Source organism: Varroa jacobsoni, unplaced genomic scaffold (genome assembly GCF_002532875.2).
Source record: "Varroa jacobsoni isolate VJ856 unplaced genomic scaffold, vjacob_1.0 scaffold_79, whole genome shotgun sequence".
In the NCBI taxonomy this organism is placed as follows: domain Eukaryota; kingdom Metazoa; phylum Arthropoda; class Arachnida; order Mesostigmata; family Varroidae; genus Varroa; species Varroa jacobsoni.
The window spans coordinates 26976-54312 of NW_019212981.1; the positions used below are offsets into that span (position 1 = coordinate 26976).

The 27337-nt window shown below is 39.6% G+C and overlaps 2 protein-coding genes and 1 long non-coding RNA gene across 15 annotated transcripts in view; 1 reads left to right on the forward strand and 2 right to left on the reverse strand.

Annotated features, from left to right (window-relative positions):
- LOC111263532 (uncharacterized) overlaps positions 1-4861 on the reverse strand; it is a 29890-nt gene extending 25029 nt beyond the window's left edge. Inside the window, exon 1 of one of the 3 annotated variants that reach the window (XM_022838689.1) lies at positions 4785-4861. In XM_022838689.1, coding sequence (XP_022694424.1) covers positions 4785-4815 — 31 coding nt within the window. In that variant the 5' untranslated portion in view covers positions 4816-4861. Of the gene's footprint in view, positions 1-2971; positions 3365-3853; positions 4658-4784 lie in introns of those variants that run through there. The other 2 variants (XM_022838699.2, XM_022838680.1) reach the window with 2 other exon arrangements.
- LOC111263551 (uncharacterized) lies at positions 225-8079 on the forward strand. 3 transcript variants are annotated; one of them, XR_015312365.1, is made up of 5 exons: positions 225-1107; positions 4751-5066; positions 6680-6886; positions 7203-7287; positions 7492-8079. It is a non-coding gene; the product is annotated as an uncharacterized LOC111263551 (long non-coding RNA). The 3 variants fall into 3 exon arrangements; XR_002682287.2 differs by lacking the exon at positions 4751-5066 and having other exon boundaries at positions 229-1107; XR_002682290.2 differs by lacking the exon at positions 225-1107 and having other exon boundaries at positions 4936-5066; positions 6764-6886.
- LOC111263565 (uncharacterized) lies at positions 5075-27258 on the reverse strand. Of its 9 annotated transcripts, none has more exons than XM_086969697.1 (8): positions 25109-27258; positions 12879-13088; positions 12266-12355; positions 10640-10974; positions 10189-10367; positions 8754-9019; positions 6473-6550; positions 5075-6060 (listed from the first exon to the last, which is right to left on the reverse strand). In XM_086969697.1, exons 1-3 carry the CDS (start codon positions 25189-25191, stop codon positions 12298-12300), a joined length of 351 nt encoding a protein of 116 aa, XP_086825823.1. In that variant the 5' UTR covers positions 25192-27258; the 3' UTR covers positions 5075-6060; positions 6473-6550; positions 8754-9019; positions 10189-10367; positions 10640-10974; positions 12266-12297. The 9 variants fall into 9 exon arrangements, with proteins under 9 accessions (XP_086825823.1, XP_086825818.1, XP_086825826.1 ...); XM_086969700.1 differs by lacking the exons at positions 5075-6060; positions 6473-6550 and adding an exon at positions 7319-8383 and having other exon boundaries at positions 25109-25177; positions 25288-27258; XM_086969692.1 differs by having other exon boundaries at positions 5075-6550.
- Positions 27259-27337: the final 79 nt, after the last annotated feature.

Here is a 27337-nt window from a genome sequence, read left to right on the forward strand (position 1 = left end):
CTTCATCACTGCACACCCTCGATAACCTCGACCATATACACAATCATACACGAGATGAAATAGCATTAGCCGTTAACACTCAACAACAAATCAAAACAATCTATCCATGTTAGCCAACTGGAAGGAGAGGAGAAAAAATTGCTGGTAACTGTCCGCAACAAGGATGAGACTCTTCTACCACTTTCTATCACGTTTAATCGTTCTTTAATACTATATTTATACCATAGTGTATACATAGGCGGAGAACCCGTGCAGACGACAGAAGATGACTCAACGACCGCCATTTCGTATCGGTGCTTGTTGATTCAACGGATTGCTATATCGATTCCATTCCGTAGTTTCGTCTGATAGAAATGTAATCTTGTAGCAGACGCGTGGAGACGTTTCCAGGATGTCTGTGGCTGATTTCTATGATAAAACTGCGCCCAGCGCGATCCCGCAGCTGCTTGAAAAGATGAGGTAACAGCACTTGACCGTGCGCGCACCCAGCAAATACTAGATCTACCTGTACGTGGTAATTAAACGCTGTCAGTGAGACGTCGGTGCGACAACGACGCTACATGAGCTTGACAGAAATCGTCTTGAGATGCAGAAGACAATATTACATGTACCTTTTGAAGTGTCAGAGACACGCAAAAATACTCATGAATGCATAGTAGACGAGCCACCGACGACAGGCAGGTACTGCCGCTAGTAGATATTACTTCAAACGCGCGCGGTATCACCCAAAGAAGAAGAAGACAAAGGTGAAGAGGAAATCAGAGAGCGTGCGTACCTGTGAGATCGGAATCTTTGTGTGTCTGCATAAGAGAGCAGATATTGATGCCAATGGAAGCAGTGGCAATTCCAGAATTGCGGAGATATAACCATCTATTTGGCCGACGAGATACAGGGTACTGGTGTGATTCAATAGCACGGTTGTGATGCCAACGAAAAAAGGCGAGATAGTAACATTGCCAGAGTGCAATTAGATAGCATTTGGTGGTGTCTGTAGTGGTGGCTTCTTGTATATCTGAGACACTTGAAGAGAATACGATTTGGACTAGAATGAGACAAAGCGTGGTCCTTGTATCATGACCAAAGGTACTTCAGTCGATGCACAATAAGGTAAATAGATTCTGACTAAGCTCGGTCTAACTTACCCTGGAAATCGCACAGTGGTAACGATGTTGTTGGACAATGATAGTTTCAACGTTATGTAGATTTAGATGTTTTGTTTACTCGAGACCAACCAACGAAATCTGCTGCGATTTTGTTTTAATTTATTTTGATTGCGTAATTACTATGCAGAAACAGCAATCTCGCATCTTGTTAAGCTCATTAAGTTCTGATCTAAGCGATTCAATTGCGCGTATCTGGAACGCGCTTCAATTTTAATGTATGATTTTGTATTGTTCTCTTGGCGGCAGTGATTAGTTAGGTTGACTGCTCAGTCAATGCCTAATGTTTAAGCTATGAAAAACTTGATTGCAACATTAAATTTATCTTCCTATCGGAGCGGAACGAACCAGATCCCTCCAACCAGATGCCGAAGAATATCTACGCTGATGCTAATAGTCTGCTCCAAATCACTACGGACAACTCGTCTTCTTCGTAATCATGGAAATGTAAACGACCCTACTGAAGTGTTTGACAGCGAAGAGTTGGCAATCGATGTATCGAGATCTTCTCAAGTTCCGAAACAAATTAATCGACATGTTCCTCCTCAGAGAAAACAACAGTTATTTAGACAACGTTCCGTAATCAAATGCATATACGTATCAAGTTCGTAGCTCTCAGTTGCAAAGTAAATTTCACTGTCCGTTAGATAATTAGTTTTATGAAACAATAAAACAATGGCGTATCTCTGATGGACGTGCCCATAGCAGATTTGAAATTTCGCGGGTCATTGAAACAAACACCGAATTCTTGGTGATACACCTGGTACCACCCAGAATATGAGAAGGAGTCAATGAAGTTAACTGTAGTCAATTTACTAGGCTAACATTGTCAACAACATGCTTAATTATGTCTGAAAAAAACTGCTTGCTAGATACGCCTATACGGACAGTTGATAAACACTTAAAAGGTTAAAAGGTCATAAAAGTATAGTTGCATAAAGGCTAGAGACTAAACATTTTGGTACAACCGGTTAGCAAGATGATTCATAATGGACTGAACTGATGATCGTACATTTAGCGCGTGACCGATATTTGAAAAGGTCAAAGTTCACGTTATGTAATGCGGTTACAAGCAAATCTTACTTCAAATGTGCAATATATATATATATATATATATATATATATTTTTTTTTTTTTTTTTTTTTGAGTGAAAGTCTGAACAAAGGCAGAAAACAAGTTTTATTTATCTGATACTAAAAATGTGTTAAAGGCCCACAGGGAATCTCGTGCATAACAATCTCATCATAGATTTATAGAACAGTAAACATGAGTTCTGACTTGAATTGAAATATGGCCGCTGCGTTCGAAGGGTAACGATAAAGATGTAATTAAAGTCGTGTGACGGAAATAAATAGGCTCACACATTGTCATGGAGAACTTCGTTACTATCTGAATAGGCGAAATGCAATAAACGGATTAGAGGAAGGGCCATAACAAACAACTACAACTTGGTCGAAGGGCAGCAGGACGAGTTGGCCTGCGAAAACCGGAACCTTCTTATGGACTATAGGGCTACTGAGTAGTCGTCTTTTTCCAATTAACAGGAGTAGATTGTAATTTCAACTACTTTTAATATGCCTATGTGACGAGCAGAAGAACTTTGAATATGCTTGATCCTATCGAACCTGGTTATCGTGAACTGGGGCTATTTATCGAAAATCTACAAGTCCTTTGTTGAATATTTTCCGAAGCTAACATCCAGAAAACCTTGAGAGACTTCGAGAAGACGTTAAAGCAGGTTTCTCTTCGAGCTACCAGTAAGCATTCGATACGGCAAAGATACAATCGTATTTTCCATAATCTGTACTTACATCGAGTTGTTCCGTTGGTTACTTCTCCTTTATGCACCATCGAAATGTTCTTCCAGAGTAAACAGTCTCATATGAAACGCACGCGTCTCTAAATCGGCCTAATAATTCGCAGAAATTACAGAACAACCGAATCCTGCTTTTGTTTCAAGGACTACATCATCATTTATGGACACGTTGTACCTCACGTCAACGAATAGGCCGTAGCCTTCCTGTTACGTTATGCTGCTTTTCGATTACTCACAAATGAGTACAGCTTCAGTAAATTAGAATTAAATGCAAAATTTCTCTAGCCCAAGCAGACGATATTGCCTTGGCAAATCCTGTGATGATTACGGTGTGCATAAAAATACATTTACTGAGGAACCAAACCTGGTTAGGCGCCTCTGAAAGCAGCACTTACAGGTCTTCAAGGAGAGGTTTCGGCGTTCAGCCCAGTCTGATGTAATGCGTTGGTTTCCGCCGAAATCAGGCTAATTAAACCATATTGGAGCTGGCAAGCTCATCATGGTGACAAATAACTTAATTAAAGCCAGTCCTCACAGGCGACCGTATGGCTACTGGCTGGAGCGAAATGTTATCATCTATAGGTAGTTGACGACGCCATTAATTTACACCGGTTGAAATTGGTCCTTTTATCCTATTACTGGCACTGCAGTAGCTATTGCAGAAACTAAGTTACACTGATTCCGGTCGTTTGAGTGCCACCCGTACACGGAGCTGCAATAATGCTTGACCGAATAGCCACAGCCTCGAATTTATGAAAAGTAACAGCAAAACACTGTTAGTAAATTACATTAAGAGCGCGCACTTCTTGCCGGTATCTAAAGTTCAAGTGATATCACTATTGTGTACCAGCAATATCGTTGAAGCAGTTCTCCTTACCATTTGTTAGCATTAGAGTTTTTTGCTTCCGACTGCGTTTGCTTCTAGGAGCGTCCTTCACAAAAAAAAGTAATTTTTGCAACTCAATTATTCGTTGACAACGTACATGCTTTTTTCAGTTAACTTAGTGCTAAGTTTTACACAGTCTTTCTATTCGACTTCATCCCATTAAAAAGGTTGGCTCCTGATTTTCGCGACACAAACAATCGGTAGACTCTTTAATTATACTAGCTGTGTTTATTCCCTGACTCGTATCACTTAGTGCACACAGAAAAACGTAAAAAGTTAGTCCGTAGATGCTAAACACCATTCCTTCAAAAGCATTGTTCTACTATGGCATATATCCACAAATATGATCCCATAGCCGCAATGTTTTTTTTACTGATTGTTGTTTCACAATAAACCACTAACCGTTCGCAAAACAGTCGGGTTCTATTCTCTCTAAAAGTGACAGTCGGGTACGTCTATACCTGAAAATAACAGCTATAATGGTATTCGACTAACACTCGTCCGTCTGTGATAGCATTTCAAACAGCACAACAGCGACATCTCTACCGAGCTTTTAATAACGAATAAAAATCTAGAAGCGAATACGAATTGACGTCCTTCTCTGCGTGAGTAGCTGGTTGGTAATGCCTGTACCTTTTTCCATCCCTTTGTTCCCCTCAACGTACCGTTGCCATAATACTAACAAACGAAATGACCCGTTCTGATACGCCACACCACCACACGCACGGCTCTGCGCAGTCCGTGACCACCTTGTGCTACTGGTAACGCCCACAGGAAAATATCGTATAAATCCGATACAAATTTCTAACCTGAGTTTAGGGACCCTTAGAAAGCTTTCTGGCCTTCGAAAAAGTCGTTCCACTAAAAAGACCAGCCAGCCAATAACAGCAGGAACCGTCAACCACTGTCAGCGTTCACGAACCTGCGATGCTTGAAGGTTTTCCGCTCTCCATAAGTCGCTCAGTCCTGTAAACGCCGCGCCTACAGATTCCACCGTCGATGACGGCAACGGTCAGTTCTCCTCAGCAATAGCAGCTGCGCCGCTTCGCTACAATTAACCATGTTACCAACAGCGGTAGAGTTGATCGTCAGCTGGCCAATGGAGCATAGTCATAGAGCGTTCTAGCGGAGACTCCAGCGATGTCGGCTACAAACAAACAATGCCTGTGCCAGTGGCAGTAATTGCTGAGAGGAAATAATAGCAGTAAGTAGGACCTATAGTCTAATTGTTATTCTGATTCCGGACCGGTAGCAGATAGCCTCTGTAGCTACCCAGTTCCTAGATAGAATAGAAAAATAGGAATAGAAAAAAAAAAAAGTAACTTCCTTCCCTGTCCGATACAAAGAAGGAGACTATATAAGTGGGAATATGTGAGATTCTGTTTTTGTAAGTATGTGTGCCCTTGTCTATTATGTCAATGTGTTACGTTTGCGCGAACATCTGTGACGAAACTGTTCCACGCGAACCGTCACGCGCCTTCCACCTCGCGTCACGAAGGCGTAGAAGGCGCGTTCGAATTAACCCATTAGATGAGCAGGCTGCGTGAGCCTGATAAGTCCGCGGGTGAATTATAAATAAAAGGCGTTAGATGAATTGTGGACCGGGAAGATTCGGTGTCGGCTACCGTAATTATGTTTGTACGGGATGAATAGTTGCCGTCAATCAGAAAACGCCTACGAGAAAGATTAAATGGGATAGCATGACATTTTGTTGACGGGATAATATAATCATAACTATATGAGCAGCTTCCGGTAGTACGGGGGGGTTGGAGACTAGAATGCAAAAATATTTAATGCTTGGTACTGCAACCGTACAGGGTACGTGGATTTTGTGGCTCAAAAAGTGTCTCGCATCCCCCGAAGGATCAGAGCATTACGACCGCAGAGTAATCGAATCTCGAATCGAGTACTGTTGGAGGGATAGTTTCCGGACTATGAGAGGATCTATTGCAGTTAGTCAACTAAGACATAATCATGTACATAGGTGTTTACGGTAGTCAAACAGAAAAAATTGTTTTTGGCTTATTATCGTGGAATGGTTTAGGTAAAGTGGTGCGAGGGGACTGTATTAAAAAAGATTATGATCTTGTTTATGGTCGAGTGATTAATAGGCCAGTGATGTTTTTGGGGTCGACTTTTATTGGAGACTTTATTGGGTTGTGCAATTTGAATGCTCACTTCAAAGTAATTAAGCGTATCTGTAACAGAATAATAAGAACACCACATTCTAGTAAATTGTTCCACCATATGCGTTATATAGAATTTAAAGCTGTTTGTAATGTTAGAACTTTCTTGGACTCGACTGTAAACAAACACATTCTTAGTTATATCAGTATTTCGTAATATATACATATTTCGAAATAAAATTATTTCATATTCCTATTTTTCAGAGGTGATATATGGCCAAATTAGCAATAACCCATTTAGTTATTTTAGGGTAACAAGCACAGCTTGACATCCACTTCATATCACCCCAGGGAATCATAGGATACTCGGCTCAGGTTATTCCATATTTCAACGTTTAATTGTCATAAGATCCTGTTGACTAACCCATAATAGGAATTACACAGTATATATGTTTAGCTGAGTGACGTCCTTAAAGTCACTTACCGTTAAATGCGGTATTAGCGTAACGTGACGGTACCTTTCTACGAACTCGCGCAGTTTCTGGCTCATTTCTACGACAGGCTTGTCGTTCGAGATATTTAAACATTAAATATACAATAATTATTATCTTGCATTTGATCTGGTCTCTATCGAATTCTGCGTAATATTAACCATTTTTCCGAATGTCTAAACTTATCGACTCAAAAATAGTGCACAGTCCGACGATAGTACTCGCAGCATGAATAATCTACTGTTTCGTAGCCTTCCTCCTATGACAAGTTCCCTTGCCTGCAGGATTCGTTGCTAGGGTAGCCAGGCTGTCAGGGTTGCAGTAGGAGATTGGGTTACGACTACAAGCAGCGCTTCTTCTATGCCTTGAATGCCTGTTTTAGGATCGAAACGTTTTCACTCGCACAGGTTCGTACCTTGAGCAACTCTGTATAATTCCAATTGACTAACAAACACGCTACCACAATGACATTACTTAGACAAAGTAATACCCAGACTTCAGGTAAACAAATACTGATTTCAAAGCTCCCACAGTAAGCGCAAATGATATGAACTGTACCCTTGCCTTTCCTGAAACAGGAAAAGCTACTTTTGCCCTATTAAACGAACGTCATATGTCAATGCCTAATAGAAAGAATCGAATCAAGCGATCTGAAACCGTACTGGACATGTATCAAAAACGTAATGGATTTTCATTAGTCTATGGTTTTCTTTTATTGAATAGCACCAGTCAGACTTGGGCCTACTTTCGTTTGCATACCGAAGTCGAATTTACCCTGAGGAAATTTCAAGGTTCCACATCGATGAAAGTGAGTGATGCAAAACTAAAAGAACTTGCTCTACTGTACATGTTTATGCTTTTATTATTAAGGTGGTTACGGATACTGGATCAGTTATATATAGTAATGTCACTATATTGTTTCACATGTGTATTCATAGCATTTCTTTGTTCCTATTTTTCTTTTTTCCTGCATCTATATTTTTATTTCTTGTCAACGACTGCTTTACGACAGGTCCCGACGGGCTGCCAGAATCAGAAATTTTCCTGAGTCATCGACACTACATCGTTCAGTAGATCCAATGATGGCGCTTGTTCCTTCGATTTAAACGAATTCACTTCGAAGCAGCACAACCCAATGAGAAATTCAATATAACCACTGACGATCTGCTAAGCCATCTGAGAGGCGCATAGACTGGCCTGACTGCTCTGATGAACGTTGTTGTTGTGACTATCCTGAACACCGTTCAGACCAAGAGTTGATGAGTGTCTGACGTGATGGCGAAGTATTTATTTGCTGAGGTTTACATGTTGGACATGGTGGAAGGGACGTTGTTAAGATTCGTATAGTAAGCGGTACGCAGAGCGATGACAACGTACATTTCTTTATTTAGCATAACGAGTTTACGTTGTCTCAGCTGCCCTGCCAAAGGGACCGTGGCGAATGTTCAGCCTGATGTACAGTTGAGGGCTAATGATACGTGTGAATATGTAACGTTAACTGTTTCTTTACATTAAACAAAACTATAATACAAATCTGAAGAAATATAACAGTATACAATGATGTATGTATTGAATAAAGTTATAATAAGTGTCAATCGCCCCTGTTGCCTATTGGTTTTTGATGCTGGGCACAAGCTCCGCCCCGGGCAATGTGGTATCCGATAAACTGAGACACATTTGTCTGCGACATACCAGACGGAAAAACAGTCCATCGAATAGTAACACGGTTTGACCTCTATGTACCAGGTCTTGCCGAGACTATTACTTAATCTGCGAGTTGAAAACGTATTTAAGTTGTCTAATAGCAACGAAGAATAGAACTTTAGTAGTCTTCTGAATAGTTTCCCCTGACAACAACATATCTGCTTACGCTCGGTTGGTGTGTAATCGCCAAATCTGGGACCCTAAAGAAAGGAAGACGTTATCATTATTCAAATGATAACGTCTTCATAACTTAAGATTTTAGTGAACTGCTCGTTTCACGGATTAGAAAGTCAAAGCAAAAATCCAGCTGCAGGTAGCATGTAGCATACCGATTGTAAATGGCATTTTCTTTTTATTCTGTGTTGAGCGCTACTGCAATTAAATGCGCCGAAATATTTAAATATAGAATATATAGCAAAAAATCACAATTTAATTGCTTCAGATAATCGGTAGCATGAAGCTGCGGAAGTACTCTCACACGCTTTACGAGCTAATACGAGTCGGATTTCGTAATCCTTTCAAAAACGAAACTTTATCAAGGGTAATAATTATAAAATGTTAAATAATTACCAATATATGACCTTGTCCAATCGACGACGACGAATGGTTTCCTAAGCTCCCATTTTACTAGTTATCCGGAACAAACGCCATGCAACGATTCCGTCGAGCCGTTTTAGTTAAAACTCAAAGGCGATAATAACATCTAGTACTTCCTTCTCATATATTACGTTTCTGTTTATGAACGAGAATATTACTTCTCGGAACTGGCCACCTACCACCATATACCGCGGAAGGTGGCTGTTTTCTATATCAGCTCTGACCAGTTGAAACGGAACCTGAAACAGATTCATAATGACACCGAATCACAACATAAAAGTGTTACGTCACTTCAATGCAATCGCCAGTTAATTTACCTAAGATAACGATAATGCGTCGGACGCAGCCTCTCGCTTCCTCTGCTTGAACGACCTGCCTCACCGGCAAGTAAAACTGTGAAGAACTCCATAAGGAAAATAGGCATGTCTGTTCTTACATCCACTGAAGGTATCCACTTCAAAGTCAAAAGACGCAAACTACTAGCAAGCATTAATCAAGCGTACGTTTCTTTGAAATTGCCAGGACTATTTTCCCTCATTTTTACCCGCAATTTACCTTCCTTCAACATTAATGTGTATTGTAGACAAACCGCATGCAGACATAACATATTCCGACCCGTGGCCATTGCAGCTGTCGACAAGTACTCGTTGGACTTCAGCACTAGATTAATAATGACAGCGCAAAAAAGCGCTTTTTTCTGTTGAGGACATTCCGATACAGATTCCGATCAAACGACTCAGACATAAATTGATAACTACTTGTAAGTCCAAGAATAGACGACCGCAATACTTTAGGAGCATTCAGGCAATGCAATGGGTCGTGGCACTTGATCCGACCTATTCACCTGTTAGGCAGAAGCGCTTAACATTGTAAGTCGTTGTCGGCCTAGCACAACGAGTGTTTGTTCTTCATAGGACTGAAAATCGCATGGAAGACCTTTGAGTTGAACAGGGAAGTTTCACGAATGAACATCGTTAGTCGAGTCACATTTGTAAACGATTTTCTCCGCGTTAACAAATGGATAATGGCGAGATAACAGTTAGTTTAAGAGGCAATCTCCTCTGAATTCAAAGTTCCATGGAAACGAAAATGCTAACGCAGAATTAGGCCCAGAAAACTATGTAAATTTAGTGAACGCTGATGCATCCAGAGGACACTGGCTGAAATCGCACGCGAGCGTAGCAAATATCCGGAGTGGAGGCGTAGTGCATATATATGTACGAAATGTATTCTAGAGACCTTCCTTAAAATGGTAAAACGGTAACGCCATATGGTAATTTGGCATAGGCAGAATTTCACTAGTATATCCTCATGCCTCTAAAACATACAAATACAGACAGAATATACGAAAGCATTTTCTTGACACTTGTTATATGTTAACATTGCTAATTCCGATACATGATCTTACCTAATACAAGTATGTATAGCAGTGATGGTGTCCATTTGTCTTTCGTACTATGGGGTTCGTTCATAGTTATTCTATTTGATCCGCGTGTGTCCATTGGGGGAAGTGGCATATACCTGCCCATCGCTGAACCTTCCCCTTTCTACCAAGACGGTAGCCCGGTCCAGGTCGGCGGTCAGAACCTAAAGGGAAAGTGCCTAATTAAACATAGATAAATGGTAATCCAGACATAACATGTAATTAAATAATGAGGAAAAATCATTTAGAATAAAAGTGTAAAGGTATAATATAGTGTCGAAAATTGCTTCATTTCACGCATACATTTACAGTAAAATAAAATACAATCAGTAACTACCCTAACATGTACTCAAGTCAATCGTATACCTCTATTTAAATATAAAACATATAAAAAGAAACTGTTAGAGCTTAATCAAGCAGAGCAGCAGTTCCATACACAAGTATACGTTTTTTCTTCGTCAATATCATCCAGTTGTATGAACACCGCGCCTCGATATTGATATCGTATTCACGCTAATGTCACTGAGATAGGAGTCGAAGCTGAGGACGTTTGTAGTTATAGCGTTTGTATCCTGTATCCATACATGATACTGTGCACGGCCATTTTCTGTCGTAACCGCTTATTTTTGTCAATGCCCAATGAAATTTTCTGATATCTTCTGCTATTGATCTTTTGCGGGTCTTACACTCCTTCCTGAAATCCGAGCCCGCGTCAGTCTTGCATACAAAGAGTCATCATTCGAACAACTCATGTTGATTTAGGAAAACAACCTGAAAATTCAAAGAAAAAACAACCCCACTTATTACATAAGGATTCGAAGGATGACTAAGCGGTCTATCTGCAGCCTGCCAGCACTTGATGGTCAAAAAGAGTTGCTTTTCTGTGTTGACTGAATGAAATGATATGGTTGGTAGTGTTCCGTATCGCGGAGGTTTGCGATGCCGCTGGTCATCATGGAACCATCGTAAGTGGGGGCAATGCAGAAGGGAGTCATTCTTCTTTGTGGCCGGTTTTGCTGGTTGCAGTGGTGACGATCGGTGCCTATTTCGTAAAAGTTTCGTTGAATAGCCTTTTTTGCTGGTAATTTAGATACACCGACTTCGTTAGTGTTTAAATTTTTTAGTTATTTGCTTAGCAGAAATGTACTTACGGTAAAATATAAGTCAGAAGGTAATTGATGATTAGAAAGTAAATAAAGCAAACTAATACACTAATGATAATTGAAGGTATTCGTCATCGTATTAGATAATTTTTCAAGTAGATATATGCCCAAGCAGATAAAGGTGGTGACTTTGGTGACGAAAAATTTTCTAATTGAAGAGAAATAAAATCTTTGGTTCGTTAGTCCCAAAAATATGGGGTAGATTTACGCCGGAGTGGATCCTTTAGTTTAAAAGATATCTCTCTGTATTGGCATATTCTCCTTTATATAGTGCAGCCGAAGGTCAGAGAGGTTGGCAGGATTAATGTTGCTTCAAGCTCTAACTTAGTCCACATACATATTATTTGAAATAAATATAATTATATAAATAAAAATAGTTTCTCAATGTTACTGTCTTTGCGGCGACTTGAAAATGTATGCCCGAAGATAATTTTTGAGGTTACAAACTATTTTGCCCTATTTCAGATGTCTCGATGATTCTCGTTATTTGTGTTCAGCATTGGTAGTTGGTTTCAACAAGCAACATGTCCGTTTAGGAACTCACAAAGTGCTAGTAAAAGTACGAAGGTCGACACAAGAACAGGACGTTCATTCCGTAAAAGGCTTGGGCTATCCAGTAGCACATAGTCGGGTAACGGAACATCTTCACGATGAATTTCATAACAGTATTGCTTTGTCATAGTGGTAGATAATATGCAAACTCACAAAACAACCGGGGCACGTTCAGATTGTACCACAGCTGTGATTAAATAAAGAAGTACTGAACTGAGAGCTATCGTAGCATGAAAGACTAATAGTAGCTTAATCCTTCTAAAATTTAATTGAGTTATTCGGCTACCGGCGTTAATAAATTGAAGTCGTTCTTATAAATAGACACATTTTAAGGTCAGATATCGTACAGCCATGCGACAAAAACCATTAGCACTCGTTCCTACAAGCCCCAACTTGGCAACGAGATAAGCTTCAGATCTAACCGCGTCAATGGTTGCCTGCAAGAGATACAACGAAGCTACGGTTGGCCCAGTCATTCCTGTGCAATCCGCAAGACAAACTATGCTGCCAATGGGCCGCTTACATTTATCTATCTATATTCAGCTAAAAAAACGTAATACGCAAACATAAAAGCGACGTACAGGCTGAACAGCTATGTAGACAGCATGTGTTTCAGCTACCGGAAAAAGTCCACTAGTAATTGGTAAAACACAAGCTGGCAAATAAGTACACATGTTGCTGATACCAATGACCAATCGGGCTAAAACAATAAAATTGGATGGTGATTTAAAGTAATTACAAATAGCGGCGACCGCAGGCGGGGCTGAACCTTCCTACTAACGAATTCTGCTTATTAATCTATTGTGACACACGCAGACATAGCCTAACACGTGGGATATTATAACGGAAAAGTGCATTTTCAGGTCTTGCTACCGTTAATTACGTTTTTTTTCCGCCCACGAAAAAAACCCAGCGTGTGATGAGACAGTTCATGTGGCATTATATAAATATTAAGCGTACCTTGCTTTTTTCCGGCAATTCGCTTGCGCAGCGCAGGTCCGCCTTGGGTCTCTGGCAAAATCACTATCAGTAACGTACCTGACGTATTTCGCGGGTTGGACACGAGAAAAATTGTTACAGTGTGGTCCGATGCTGTTACCGGTATTACGCCTCGGAGACTTGATGAACCGTACAACCATTGACGCGCCCTTGTTATTTTTGTCGCGCGGTCTATATGGTGAAACAAATACATTGAGAATCTCTATTTTACGTCTGCAAAATTAGCAAACTACTAAAATATCGTAAAATTTAGAGCAAACGATGTTTTATTTGTGGCCATCTACAAGATTGTTGTCTTATTTAACTATTTACGCCGTTTAATATCTACTGTTCTAGTCATGTTTATAGAAGCTTAGTACTGTAGCATATTGTTATGCATTATCGTCACTTAGGCCAATGCTTGTCTACTGCACGTCGGGGTGTGACGCCGTTGATGCCGATAGTATATCGTAAACATTCTGCGTTTCTAATCGTGATTACCAAGATACGGCCAGATTTGTCGCCAGCTGCAGCTCGGATCAAGCGCAACGCCGGTCAGAATTTTCAATGGAATAACATACGTGGGCCAGACGCGGTCGGTGCGTGAAAAGCTGAGTCGATATTTTAAGACGACTGATAAAGCAGTGTTACATTTAGTTAATGAACATTGTCTGAACGGGTGGATTTTTTTACTCTTTTTATTTCGTTTTATCGAATAAAGCGTGAATACTATTATCGACTATTGCCGTAAATTTAAGTAAAAAAAACCTTCCGATATATCAGTTTATCAGATCAACTACTTTTTATTGCAATTTATTACGTTTTTATCAATGTCAAGTTAGATCAGGTACATTGATAAATAGTCCGTTTAAAAATATCTATTGATTTTTCAATTAACATTGCCAAATAGCATATAACGATCTTAAAGTTAACAACGGATCCGAAGAAAGGCATTTAACGTTAAAGCTAGTGGCTTTTTCTATATCGGTGCTACATAATACAGCATAAATATATATTTACATCACAAATGTTCACCGTCGTAAATATAAATGTTTACATGAATTGACGCACATCTATATTATCTTTACCTCACAGCTCATCTCTAAAAACAAATAAAGTGAGCTTGGATAGTACACGTAATAAATTTCAAGCACATACTTAATGTTACGTATAGGACACTGTTTCATCGTACAGGCAAACGGATCAATGTAAGCTGAACTCGACATCCCGAGCTTGCCTAAAATCCATTATGCAGGTAACCCAACATGACCTACAATGCTTAGAAATAGCCTTTTCTTTCAGATTCTACGACATCGTATCTTTAAATGCGTACATTCAGCAAATCTACGGCGAGTTGAATTAAATCTATGTTTACTACGCCCAGGAAGGCAGATTGTTGGTAAATTTACAAACGTTTAGGTTGAGTTCAATAAATACCTATTTTTTTACATACTTTCGTCGACCGCACTTTGCATTTGGATGCCTCTGTTTCTTAGACACCTATCAAGTGTTAACTTTAATGTTCCCAAAAAACGAGAAAAGTACGTTCAGGGTCGATCAAAATTGGTAAAACCCCAATTAAAACCCCATTGATCTGCTGCAGAAAGTGGCATCATAAAAGACCACCATTGTTGTTGACCACGTGTAAACGACATATTTTTAAACAATTTAGCAGATGCATAGCCAATCCTATCAGTTTCCGCCCACATTCGACTTATCGCTTAATAAATTCTATGAACGCGGTGAATCCGTCAGGATTTGGCACTCGCCATCGAGGGAATTGCTTGCTATTATTAATATTAATTATAATGGATAATCTATTAGATGTATCTGAAAAAAAGTGAAAGTAACTAATATAGATCGATATCCTAGTTGCATCAGTATCCTTCAGAAACCTGCTATCCTGCCACCCAGGGCCATCTGAGGCAGGCCAATGAAACTCTTTCCTTCCATCAGTGATAATTCATTAAAAAAAAAAACAGTTTTAGATGAGAAAACAATCAAACTTGATCATGAACAATTTGTTTCTAAAGGAATCTTCATTTTCGCTTAATAACTTAACCCAATAACTTCCGCACACATATAACTTGAACACTGTACATGCAACAGGGGGGACGAAGAATTAGTCTGGATTTAATATTAAATTTGTTAGAGCCATCGTCATATGGCGTCAAAAAGTGTCACAACACCTACACAGCAACGTTGTATACGAACATGCCAAATAGGTTAGAGACGGTACAAGGTATAGTTAACGTATTTTCCGCGAGTCTAGACGACAGAGGTGGGAATACACGTACATCCATACATATAGGCCGTTTAATAGCGTGCCGAAAAACGTCAGCAGTAAACCGATCTGGATTAGCCGTCTAATCTTGTGTCGGAAATCTGTTACCGAACTTCTGTTAACGCAATGCGCGGTCCAGTTTCAGTCTGCGGGTGTAGCCTGAAAGTACTTTCGCGGGCCTCCCGATACAACAAATCAGTTTCAGTTCTGACCATTGGAACGAATGTTTTTTGCCGCGTGCATTTGTATCCTATTAAGAGTTGTTGGTATCTCAATGATAAAGTTGTGCAACAAAGTCTGTTTGATCTTTTTGGCTCGTTCTAACAGATTTCCTTGAACAAAAGCGGGCACAATCGTCTAACTGATCAATGAAAAAGATACTATGAGAATTGGATGAAAACTACCCCGTTCCTGATCTGTTGACAATAATCCATGATCAAAACAGTAACTGTAGGTAAAAATCACTGATAGTATTTTCAGTTTTTTTTTTCTTGCTAATATTTTACTCATTTTATACATTAGTCACCAGTATCGCTCAGTCATAGTTGCCATCCTACCAATCATACCATGTCGAGCTAGAGTGCTGTGTAAATACAGTCAACACGTATGTACTACTGTTTGACTTGACGGTAACATATTCCTTTTATTCTCGTTATTTACTAATGTCGATACGACGTCTGCGCCCACGAACGAAACTTTCCCAATCGACGTTGGACGTCGATCGGTTGCTGGACCTCTGCTTTGCTGCATTGATTTGTTCTCTGGTCGCTATGATATTACTGCGGTAGTAGTTCGCGAGCGGCGGAAATGGTAATTTTAGCACTTTTTCAAATTTGGTACTTTACTTCACTTATTCTTTTCCTCCGTCGCTCGTTGCCGTTCTTTTTATCTTTATCTAATAGTCTTTTTTAGTAGTTTGGCGCCATTAAGCACCAAAGACTCGGGCTGTACCAGAGCCTATCATCGCGCAGCAGGGTCACTGAAGGCCAGTCTATAACCTAAGTGACCCACCAGAATGCAGAATAACCATCTATTACGATCCATTGCTAGTCCATTGACAATAGAAAGGGACAGAGAATGTTTTTTATTTAATTGTCTTCACTCTCCCATCCTGCCTGTTCACCTAAATCTCTACGTACGACTACGGACTTCGGACGCACTTCAGCGGGGTTCGCTGGGGAGCCACTGTTCCTTGGCGAGGCGGCTATCGCGGGAAAAGCTCATTTATAAATTCGTATTGGGCTTTAGCCTCACTGAGGCACCGTTAATATACATAGCTTTCTTTTTTACCTACGCAAAATACGGTGTAGGAGGAGAATGAAATAAGGACAGCAAACGTTTTCCAACAAAAATTAACTAATGCTAATTATTATCGTGTGGTCGACTGCAATATGGCTAGCAGCTTCTATAATTTAAATGAATTTTTCCTCGCCGGTGTGGTCGTCACCGTTTTTGCTGGTATTGGCACTACTGCTGGTGCAACCACGGTTCCAATCCTGACGATGGTTATTAGTGATGGCGTTGCTGGAGACGAAGAAATTTACCAAGCAGCAAATATAACGACAAGTGTAACGAGAAGCTACAACAACAATAACAGGAATTGACAGCGAAAGCCAAACGACAACTGTGACAGGGGGGCACCGGGAGGGCCAAAACAGAAACGCAGGTTTCAGGTGCAACTTCAACGACGCAAGAAGGCGTCCGTGACGCTGCGAAAGGCATGCGTTCGTTTTCGACCGGCCGCTGCTACTGCTGCTGCAGACCGAAATGCAAGCAGCGCCAATAGTAGTAGAAGCGCCCCAGACTCGCGCGACGTGACACGTCGGCAGAACCGTTTGACGTCGCATTGACCTTCGAGGTTGATGACAACGAAATCGTAATAGTTACAGTGGCAGCGGAGGTGTGACGCGCGAGAAATAGAAAATAAATACAAAAAATATTAACAAGCCAACAAATAACAAACAGGGCACATTTAGGCTGCATCCTGTCCCTGGTTTAATTACCTTAGTAAATGCTGTATATGTTGGTCGTAAAGGATGATAATCGCCTTTAAATTTGTATATGTATTTTGTAAAATGGTGTTGGTCGACAGCAAAATGATAGATGGGCTATGATTTTGGTAGCTGTTTCAACCCGAAGACAAAATAATCATATCCGCAGCCTTTTGAACTTTCATTTTACTGGTAATGTGTACTATCATTAGGCACCTTAATATCCAAAAACTTTTCGTTACAGGTATGTGCTTTTATAAACAGTAGGCAAGACGTATTACTTTACGAGGACCAAACGACAAGTACGGGTACTGGAACTCATACTTTTCTCACGCCTATATTGACAATGATTGCAATCAGTATTTTATAAATTCTGATTTGTCATAGCTAAAATCATGTAGCCAATGAGCAGATCAAGAGAAATGCTTGCTCTGATTTGCACAGGGAGAAAATAATATGCTACAAGTGGTTGTATCTCTATAATTTTGATTCTTCTTTTGTTAGCTGCATGTAGTCGGAATGAGTTTACGGCGACGATCTACCCAACAGAGAGGGGCACTGAATATGTCGATCGGCCGTATGAGTGCATCGGCTCTGCTGTTTATAGAAGTACGGCTAAGTATGTTATACTCGGCCTTTAAGTTAATTTTTAATAACTTATCGGTCAATGACAAGTTCAGTATTACGGTTAAATTGATTTTTCAATCGCGGATAAATACATTGTTGTGATAAGAAATGTTTCTTATTATAAATATTTCTTGGAAAGGCGATTATTTACAAGCCAAGGTGCTGCAAAAGTAAAGAATCATCAACGTGTACGACGCAAATGTTCTTGACGATCCTCAGAAGCATTTTCTTATAAAACATACTACCATGTCAAAAAAATATCTATAAAACGACCGGCCTCTGTGTATTGAAAACCTTTTGAGCTTGTGATGCCACACTCATTCGCCTATTAACCATTTATAGGTTAAATTTCTGAATATTCAAGGGTGTGTGTTATGCTTTGTGAGCCCTTTACGGTATCTAGCACAGCTTGTCTTTTTAAAAGGCAGGCGTAACAAGAAGGGTGAATCGAGTTCGAAAGTAGAAACGGATTCGCGGGCTCACAAGTGGTGCAGAGGATGGTTTTTCGGGATCAGCCTAGGAATGAGCGTCAAGTTGACCTACCAACGATTTCCTAACGGACGCAAAAAGTCTTGAGCACTGCCATCGTTCTTTATCTACCTGTCAAAATAAGTACAGGGAAAAAATTAGAAGAAGCAGAAGAATTCACGCTAAAGGGTAGCGGAAGCCCTGCCTCACAAAAGTTGAACGCCTAATCCGAGCAATGTCACAGAATATTCAAAATAGGTCGCCATCCCTCGTCAACGATAGTGTACTGCGGTACATGCCGCTATTATTTTTTTTTCGCTAAAAACCTTTAACTACATGTGATTTTTATCTTCCCGAAATAAAAGATAATACATTCAAATCCAACAATTTGACGCATTGAAAAGATGTAAAAGACTGACTCGATTTCCCTAAACCTCAGTCCCATCATCGACCTCGAGAACTGTTTTTACGACATCTAAAAACCGTGGCGTTCGTGTGTTAAATGTCGATGAAGAATCCAATATCCTAAAACAAAAAATATTCATACAGCGCCAATTCACTATTTAGACGGAGTGTAGTCTATCTTACGACAATTAAATTACGCTGTTCCAAACACATCATATGTGATGTAGGTAGCTCACAGAATCGTGGGCTATAGTAAGTAAACGCAAGTTCGATCTTAGATCTACTCAAAACATTTGACTTGCAAAAACAACGTACACGCATTGGTAACTTTTTGTATTAACCCTGACAAAGCACAACAGTGTTTATTTTGGCAGCATTGAAAATGGCTTTTTCTTCTTCTTCTAGAAGGCATTAAGCCGATGTTTGTGCGAAGCGTCTGCTCGCTAGGCATGATGTAATCAACATTCTACATGCGCTACAGAACAGAGCATGGGAAAGATCGGACACTTTTCGGTTATGTTTATTTCTGTTCCTTACGTGAACGTGAAATCGGAAGATACAACGCTTTATGTGGCGAAATCTGCTCAACCATTGTTTCAAGCCGAACTAAATTCATTGTTCCATTATGTTCAAAGCTCGCATCTTCTATTCATCATCGACTTGTGTAACGTAGCACAGAAACCTGCGGACTTGTTAAATACATAGCGAATGATAAATTGATTGGTCAACAGTTCCTTCGTTAAAAAGGAAGCTTGTAAAGTTAATCACTAACTGCTAGGGAATGAGTGTCATTTTGTGTTGTTTTTTACTTTCTATTTATTGCTGAAGAAAAATGAGATTATGAATTTTAATATTAAATAAAGTTGAAAAGAATTCACGTACATCTACTAATTGCTAGCTATAGTTTAAAAGACACCATAGATAAAACTTTGATCGATTTGTTCCATTTCAAACACGGCCGGTTTCAGAAAAGTTGCTCCTGCATAGAACTTCTAAACAGCCACTATTACAAGTATAATGGAAAAATAAGACGACGACAATACGCCCGCTACAAGACGCTGGAACAAATGGGTGGTAAAGAGCCATCGATAGAGCCAATTATTTTTTCAAAGGTTTCCTTGCAGGACTTTGTGGAGCAGATTTAGGGTGTCCCGCTAAGGGACATACGTGTTGCAGATTAAGGGAGATACGTGTTGCCGTCGTAGACAGTACGATAACAAGATTTGCCGAACTCAATCTACAAACGCAGCATTGGTCCACTAATAACACAAAATAATTACTCAATTATATAATTATATTATTTATTTAAAGAAATGAATTGTCTTGAGTACAAGTATAGTGGATTTGAGCCTTTTTCACGGAAATTTTTCATATACACAGCTGGCTTAATGGTGAACAGGCGGATGATTAATCACATCTATAAATTGATCCCTGTCTTTCTTTGTACAGGGAGGATAATCAATTTCCCTCTCCCATAGAGGAAGAATTAAAATAACAAAGTATAAGGCAAAAAACATATACACTAAACATTCTCAGAAACCGACAGAACCGCGTTTTTGCCGTTCCCTTCCCCACGCTGTTTATTACGAGACCGATTTGATGTCGACGTTTTGACTATCCGAATACGGGCCACTGCATAGCTGAAGTTACTTAAAACTACAAAAACACACAATTTTCTGCCGCCATCACTTCTGTTCATCCCCCACTCTTATCTACCTATATCTCACATAACTTGAATTATTCTATTACTTGAGCGATTAAATCAATGAGGATAATCCAAAGACACCTATGCTACCGAATAACAACCACAGCTGCAATGAGAGCAGACGTAAAAAGTATCACCTGGCAAAACCCATTGATCTTCGTTGCAACAGACATCAGCCACCATCATGGCAGAGACGTTCCGGCGACAATGACGAAAACTCCGACTCAAGTGACGAAACGCGGACCGACTCGTTCTAGCGTCGTTCTGCGCTTTGAACGCACCGATTTATTTAACGGCGTCCGATCACCTACCATGACAACTGAGTTGACTACAGAATAACGTTAAACACCTGTCAGATAAATGCTACAGTAGCAGCTCACTAGAAACATGGACGATGTATGGATTTGAACAGTATGGCGGTTAAAATTACCATCAATCTCCTTTGTCATCCGTTAGCTAACGGACCCATATGGTTACACCCAAAACTTTGTAGAGCTGCCATTGTGAAGAGTGGGTAGATTGACATGCTGTGATAAACTGAAAGGGGACCTTCATGGCGAAGATACGGGCGTCAAATACCAGGCGAACAGTGGTGATGCATAGCAATAACAAGTACCAGTTAAAGGAACGGATTCTACTAGAAAAATTTGAGATAATTCCTCTTATGCAGCTTTTAATACGAAGGAATAAATAAACTAGACAAAAAAAAAACCTGTCATGTCTAAATGACAAAGCTCTGCTCGTCAACTGTAGCTTGACATTGTCAGTTAACAAAGTTACTGACTTATTCAGTGATTATGGAATTAGAGGCATCATCACAAGCTATAGATGCAATAGCAATGGTTACTGCTGCGATTAATGATGGCGTATATTGTTAACGGAAAATTTGTCAATCCCAACAAATCCATGGTAGGCACTCCTCTCTCATATTTATGACTGACTACGACCCGATTGCATGGTTGGAGCTGATGAATTACCGAAAAATTTGAGAATGAAAAAAAAAAATGATCAAAACCAGAAAAGATGTTACAATGAGAGAAAAAAATACGGGACTTAGTACAAAAACCCTTTGGTGCAATAACACTATAAACCCTATAATTTTTGCCTTTGCAGTGTCATAGTGGATGTTAAAGTCGTTATGACATAGCAGACATGTTTCATAAAACTGTTCGTATTATAGGCGTGTACACGTCGACAGTTGAAAACAAGTAAAAACGAGCTCGTTCTCATTCGTTATTATGTTTTGCCACAAATAGGCTTGCGTGACACCGGGGTCCATTCAGTCAGTCATTGGCGCGTGTGATAACGATGAAATCAAAGGGAAAAAAAACACGCAAAAACACAAAAGGTGAATAAAAATAACAGAGCGAAATCCATTAGCGTTACATCAAAGTAGAAAAAGAACCAGATGGGGTTCGCAACACGATGGTCAGGCAGTTACCGATGTTGCCAGTGATATTCTACCTGTTAGCATTTTTATAAGGAAAAGGGGGTGTTGCACTAGTTAATGGAATAAAAAAAAGTTCGTAAAAGAAGCCAGTCAAAGAAACAGAACAGAAACATCTGCACCAACAAAAAAAACTACAGAAGAAGACGATGACGAAGAAGACGATGAAGATCGCACACATTAAGGGACGCATTCAGAGAAAGCACCCGCGGATCCGTTCAACGCAACGCTGGACAATGGTGAAACGGCATACGCGCGCAGCTTCAAAACGGTTGGTGTAACTAGACTATTTTGAATGCTGCTATAAACAATTGCCTTGGATCGTAGTGTTAGCTATATAATTTCGTTAATAGCGGCCGCAGTGTTCGGTCAGTGTCCTTATTTATAGGACTTGGCCGCTAAGGGGCGAAAACGTTGAAAGCACTGTGCGAGACATACTGTATAATACATCTTAATAAGTCAACAGGGGCTTATCGCTACTTGGCTGTGTTTGTTGCAAAACTTCGAACGCTTAATGATTTCGCCTTCCTAAAAAAACGGCATTCAACAATATGTAGATAACGTATAGTGATCAGAGACATCATCGTGTTGCTATTACTGTCACTATTATAGGTAAAACAGGTTGTCTCACTTCATTGGATTCATATGAGTAAATAGAGACAGCATAATTAACGCACCATTGCCGTAATACATATGGTAAAAGAAGCAACGAATATAAAATATCATATTATATAGTATTATGCATAAAATAATAGAAAAGCACTAACATGATCTCTGAAGCGAGCTAACTGAACGAGCTAGCTTCTGAACTTACGCCACCTCCTTAGAGGATTCCCTAGTTAAGAGGGCAGCATGTTACTGCCACATTATCACGGAAACTCGATTCTTTAGCGTTCGATTTGAGTCATAAACTTGTTTTTTTTTTTTTGTTCCTTTAGTGCGTGTTCGAACAATCTGGCAATGATGTGGCAACGTGAGCTCCACTAAACGGGCGAATTCATTGCATGTTAATATTAATCTAAGAAACTTGATTGTTCAATGTGTCCTCGTCTTGTTGTGATCAGGCTCCCTGGAAAAATCGAAAAGACTGTTTATAACTGTTATGTCTTCGCTGTCGAAATTTAGTATGAGCTCTGATCTAAACAACGGTCTATTTTTGTTTTACCGCACCGTTGCCAGTTTGTCTATTGGAGTATGTGAGCAGCTAAAGACATGGTTTCAAACAGCCCAATAACCCATTGAAACGGAATACTTTGTTTAGTTATTTTATCGTTTATCGACAAGTAATAACTGTATCTAAATAGAGCGGACAACCCGCACGAAGAAGATAACTCCTTGTAACCCGCAAAATAGAAGCGGAACTACATTTTTGGCATTGGATCCTTGACCAAACTTCCAAGAGACGTAGACATTCCCCCTAAATTGACTCAAATCCATAAATTAGTATTCCGAATTTGACGTCCGATGCTAGTCATTTACTTAATAGTAGCTCTTTCAGACCGCTGGTGTCCTACTCCACCTCGAAACGCTCCGGACCTAGACCCCACCTCATTCAGTGTTAGAGGCAATTACGTGGCTAATAGCCTATTGCAGGTCAATCGATGGTTATCTAGGAACGCGAACGTTCCTGAAACACCTGTCAAAAATCGACAGGAATCCGGCAAAAATTATCAACTCAATGACCCTCTAATACATACTTTAAGTGTCGTTCCCGCTCCGAACGATGTTTCCCAAGCTAGTAAACATAAAGGCTGGGATTACTACTGTTAATAATAATACCAACAACCAATTCCGAGTCGACATCGGACATTTCTGAGTGCAGAAAAAACTCAAGAAGTAGTAACAGTTTGGGCGATTACCATTCCTTGAAGACCCATCTGCTCGTGAAGGTATAGTGTGGCCTGATAAGGCAGTGGCTTGCTTGACTACCGTTACATTAGTTTGTTTCGATTGCAGCATTCGATTATATCAAGGGCGCGCAATTTTTAGCCGGTAACATGAATAATCGGATATAAATAGCACGTCTAGTATTATGACAGCATCAGCTGAGAGGCTAAAAGGTATAGTTTAACTTAGAATGGTTTGCCCATGCACACAAACTTATAAAACCTGCGACGATGAAAGGGAAGTGAAAAACTTCAATTTCTACGGACATCATTTCATCATCTCCCGCCTTTCGTTAAAACCTCTGGTAACTGTAAAGGCCAACGTAATTGTTCCATGGTAAGGCCATAGATACCTTGATATGACTGTTCTATCTCGTCAAACGATACAAGGCTAATCATCCGTGAAAAGCAGATACCTAAGCTAATCCTACAAAGGTATACAAGTAAATAAAAGACTCTAATCAACCACAGCATAGTAACGTGCTGATATTATCCGAGGTAAAGTCCGCCTATTTCTCAATTGCACACGTTCTGGACTGATTTGCTCTACCTTCCAGTGATCTAATGAACAGAGGATTTAAATACAAAATAATGATAAGTGAAGCTGATATAGCCTTCCGTAGTGTTCAAGAATGTAGTATAGAAAAATATGCAGATTAGTTGACTGATTCAATGTATGTGTATAAAAACGACTGTGTTAATGAGAAGCCAACAAAAAAAGACGATTGTGTAAAGATAATTACTAATAGTAAAAACATTCAACTATATATATATATATATATATATGGCTTACGGTATATGCATCGTCGCGGTGCACTTCAACTATGACAAATAATCGGACCATCAACACGAATGTTGCGTTACAACTATACAGTTGTAACTAAGAGCCGGTATACACGCTCGTCCAGAACGGTCTTAACCGAAATAACAGAATCTATCTAAAATATGTGCTTGCTATTATCTAACTAAAAGGCGTGTACAAACATTCAAAAATGACAATCGCGGTATTGAAAGATTCGGTGCAATTTTAGTAGTTGAAAGGTAAAAGCTGTACGGAGCACATGTAAAGCCTTGCCCAACCTCATCGTCGTTCTTCCAGACACCTCAGTTATATTGTACATCAGATTTAGATATATATAAAGAGGTTATGATTTTAATCATTGGCAAGACAATAGCTTCTAGATTTATCATTCCTGGAAGCCCAGTATGCATGAACTGGTATATTTTTGAGTAATATCATATGAGCTCAATAGTACAATGGTAAATTAAAATAGCCGCATTTCTGGTCTTTTATTTAGTTACTGAATTACATTATTAGCATCTCACGTTATACGCATCATCGGTTAAATGCGCGATACTTCGAAAACTTCTGATTCTTAAATCCACCACAAAGACCCACCTCATGCTTTTGCCATGTTGACTCAGAGTTAGTGTCGTGCACTGCCTGTATATCGACTTCTTCATACAACTATATCGGAGCATGACATAAACAAGTCAAGCAATATTCATCTTACTACAAGCCATTAGTTCCTATTGAGAAAAGGCAACGTAGCTAAATTAAATGAAAAAAAGTAATACCTTTATACATCACTAATAACGAATTGTAAAGTGTTTGTAAAACACTTATCATACACCGTAAGCCAAATTCGAAATCAGGTCTTAGGTACGCGTCCGAATATCGTCTACAGTAGCACTATTTCGAAAAAGATAACTCGTACACATGGCGAGTGATGTATTCACGAATGTGTGTATTGAAAAGCTATTTAGCACAGAACAGCACAGACGCCTAACGCAGAAGCACGATACATGTAAGCAAAATAATGCCAAATACCTTCAGCAGCACTAAATGTAAAAACGCTCAATGTCATCATTATCATGAGTATTATATTTGTAATAGGATTAATTTATAAAAAAAAAAAAAAAAAAAAAAGAAAAAAAAACACGACATGTGCCTTTAGTCGAATAAAAGATTTGTCTTATAACAAACAGAAGTCCCGATTCGAACGAATGATCATCCCGTCTTCTTCAAGCAGAATATACCAAAAAAACGTACCTTTATCAGAAAAACGTGCCCTGTTTTTATTCAGAACTGTTATAAGTGGACAATATATGGAGATCGTTGTATGTGTAAAGTGAGTTATTGCTGAATGCTCTTTCGTTAATTGAAAGTTGTTACTTCAATAGGCCTTTTTTATGATTTAGCGGACCTACCAGTGTGTCATTCTTGAATATACCATCAGTTATGTTAATGCGGTCAGTCAATAATAGCAATAGTTTCGCCATACGTATGTGAGCGTTTTAAAATATGTAAAAATCTCTCTACTGTATGTAATATTGGTAGTTTTCATCCTGAATTTATTTACTAAATCACCCACAGTCGCATCTATCTCCTGATACCATATCCGCATCAACTATATTATGATTACGATAATTCATTAATCTTACTTTAATTTGTAACAAAATCAACTACCTCCTGTCGCTCGATTCAGTGTTCTACTTAGAGCACAAGACGCGCTATCGACAGAAATGCATGTACAAAAACACGCTACTTAAAAAAACAAAAAGCTATATACCATATATCTGCAGTTGATCATTGCTCGTTGTTGTAAAAGTTGTTCGACCAGAGAAAAATTAGAGGGAGGTCACATTTACATGGAAGCCACTGCCACTCCCTGAAAATTCAGAATGATTTGAGCGATTTTACAAGTTATATGTGGATTGCATCTGCTATTTCGTCTGCTACTGTGTTCGACATTAGATACCTTTCTTTCTTCCCTAATTGCAGCCGTTCCTTTATCTATTGTTAAATATATAGCCTGTGTGAGCCAAAAGTCTTCGAACAATTTGAAAAGGGTGCTCTTGTTACACTTACGTTGGGCAGATAAGTTCGCTTTTTATTGCAATAATTCGCGTATCTCCTGCTGCTTTAATAGATATGAACTAAACACTCTTCAACTGCCCAGAGACTTTTGGACATAATATATATGTATATATCTATCGTCAATAGTGATTTAGACGGTTGTAAATCTATCCGCGCTCTGTTCTGGATAACTGAGGCATTGGGCACAGTAAAAGCGAGAGAGGACGTGATCACTTGCCTAAAATGTAAGCTCTCATTCTTCTCAACAACGTCATCAAACACTTTCATGGCGGTGATAATGATGATTTCCGTAGACGGTTGCTGGTTTATCGATAATTCTGTCGAACGTTTAAGCTATACTGTGAAGTTACCCGCGATGTTGGTCAGCGGAACTGCCGACAACGACGACGACGACGACTGCGCAGCGCTAGGCGGAGTCAATTGCTTGCAAGTCTATAACATTTACTGCAATCGCTAACAACGTTGAACATATTTAAGATCTCGTAGCAGCGGAGCAACGGCACCTACTACAATGCAGAAAGGTGTCCGCTACAGAAGTCATCACACAAATGCGAAAACTTTGGTCGAACCTTAGCTCGTTCGACCAAAGCTGACAACAGCGAAACAAAAGTCAGCGTCACCGAATAGTCAATGGGACCAAGACCACGTTTCTAGGGCCAGCAGGGGTCTCGGACAATATATATAGACATATATATATATATATGATATATATATATATGATATATATATATATATATATATATATAT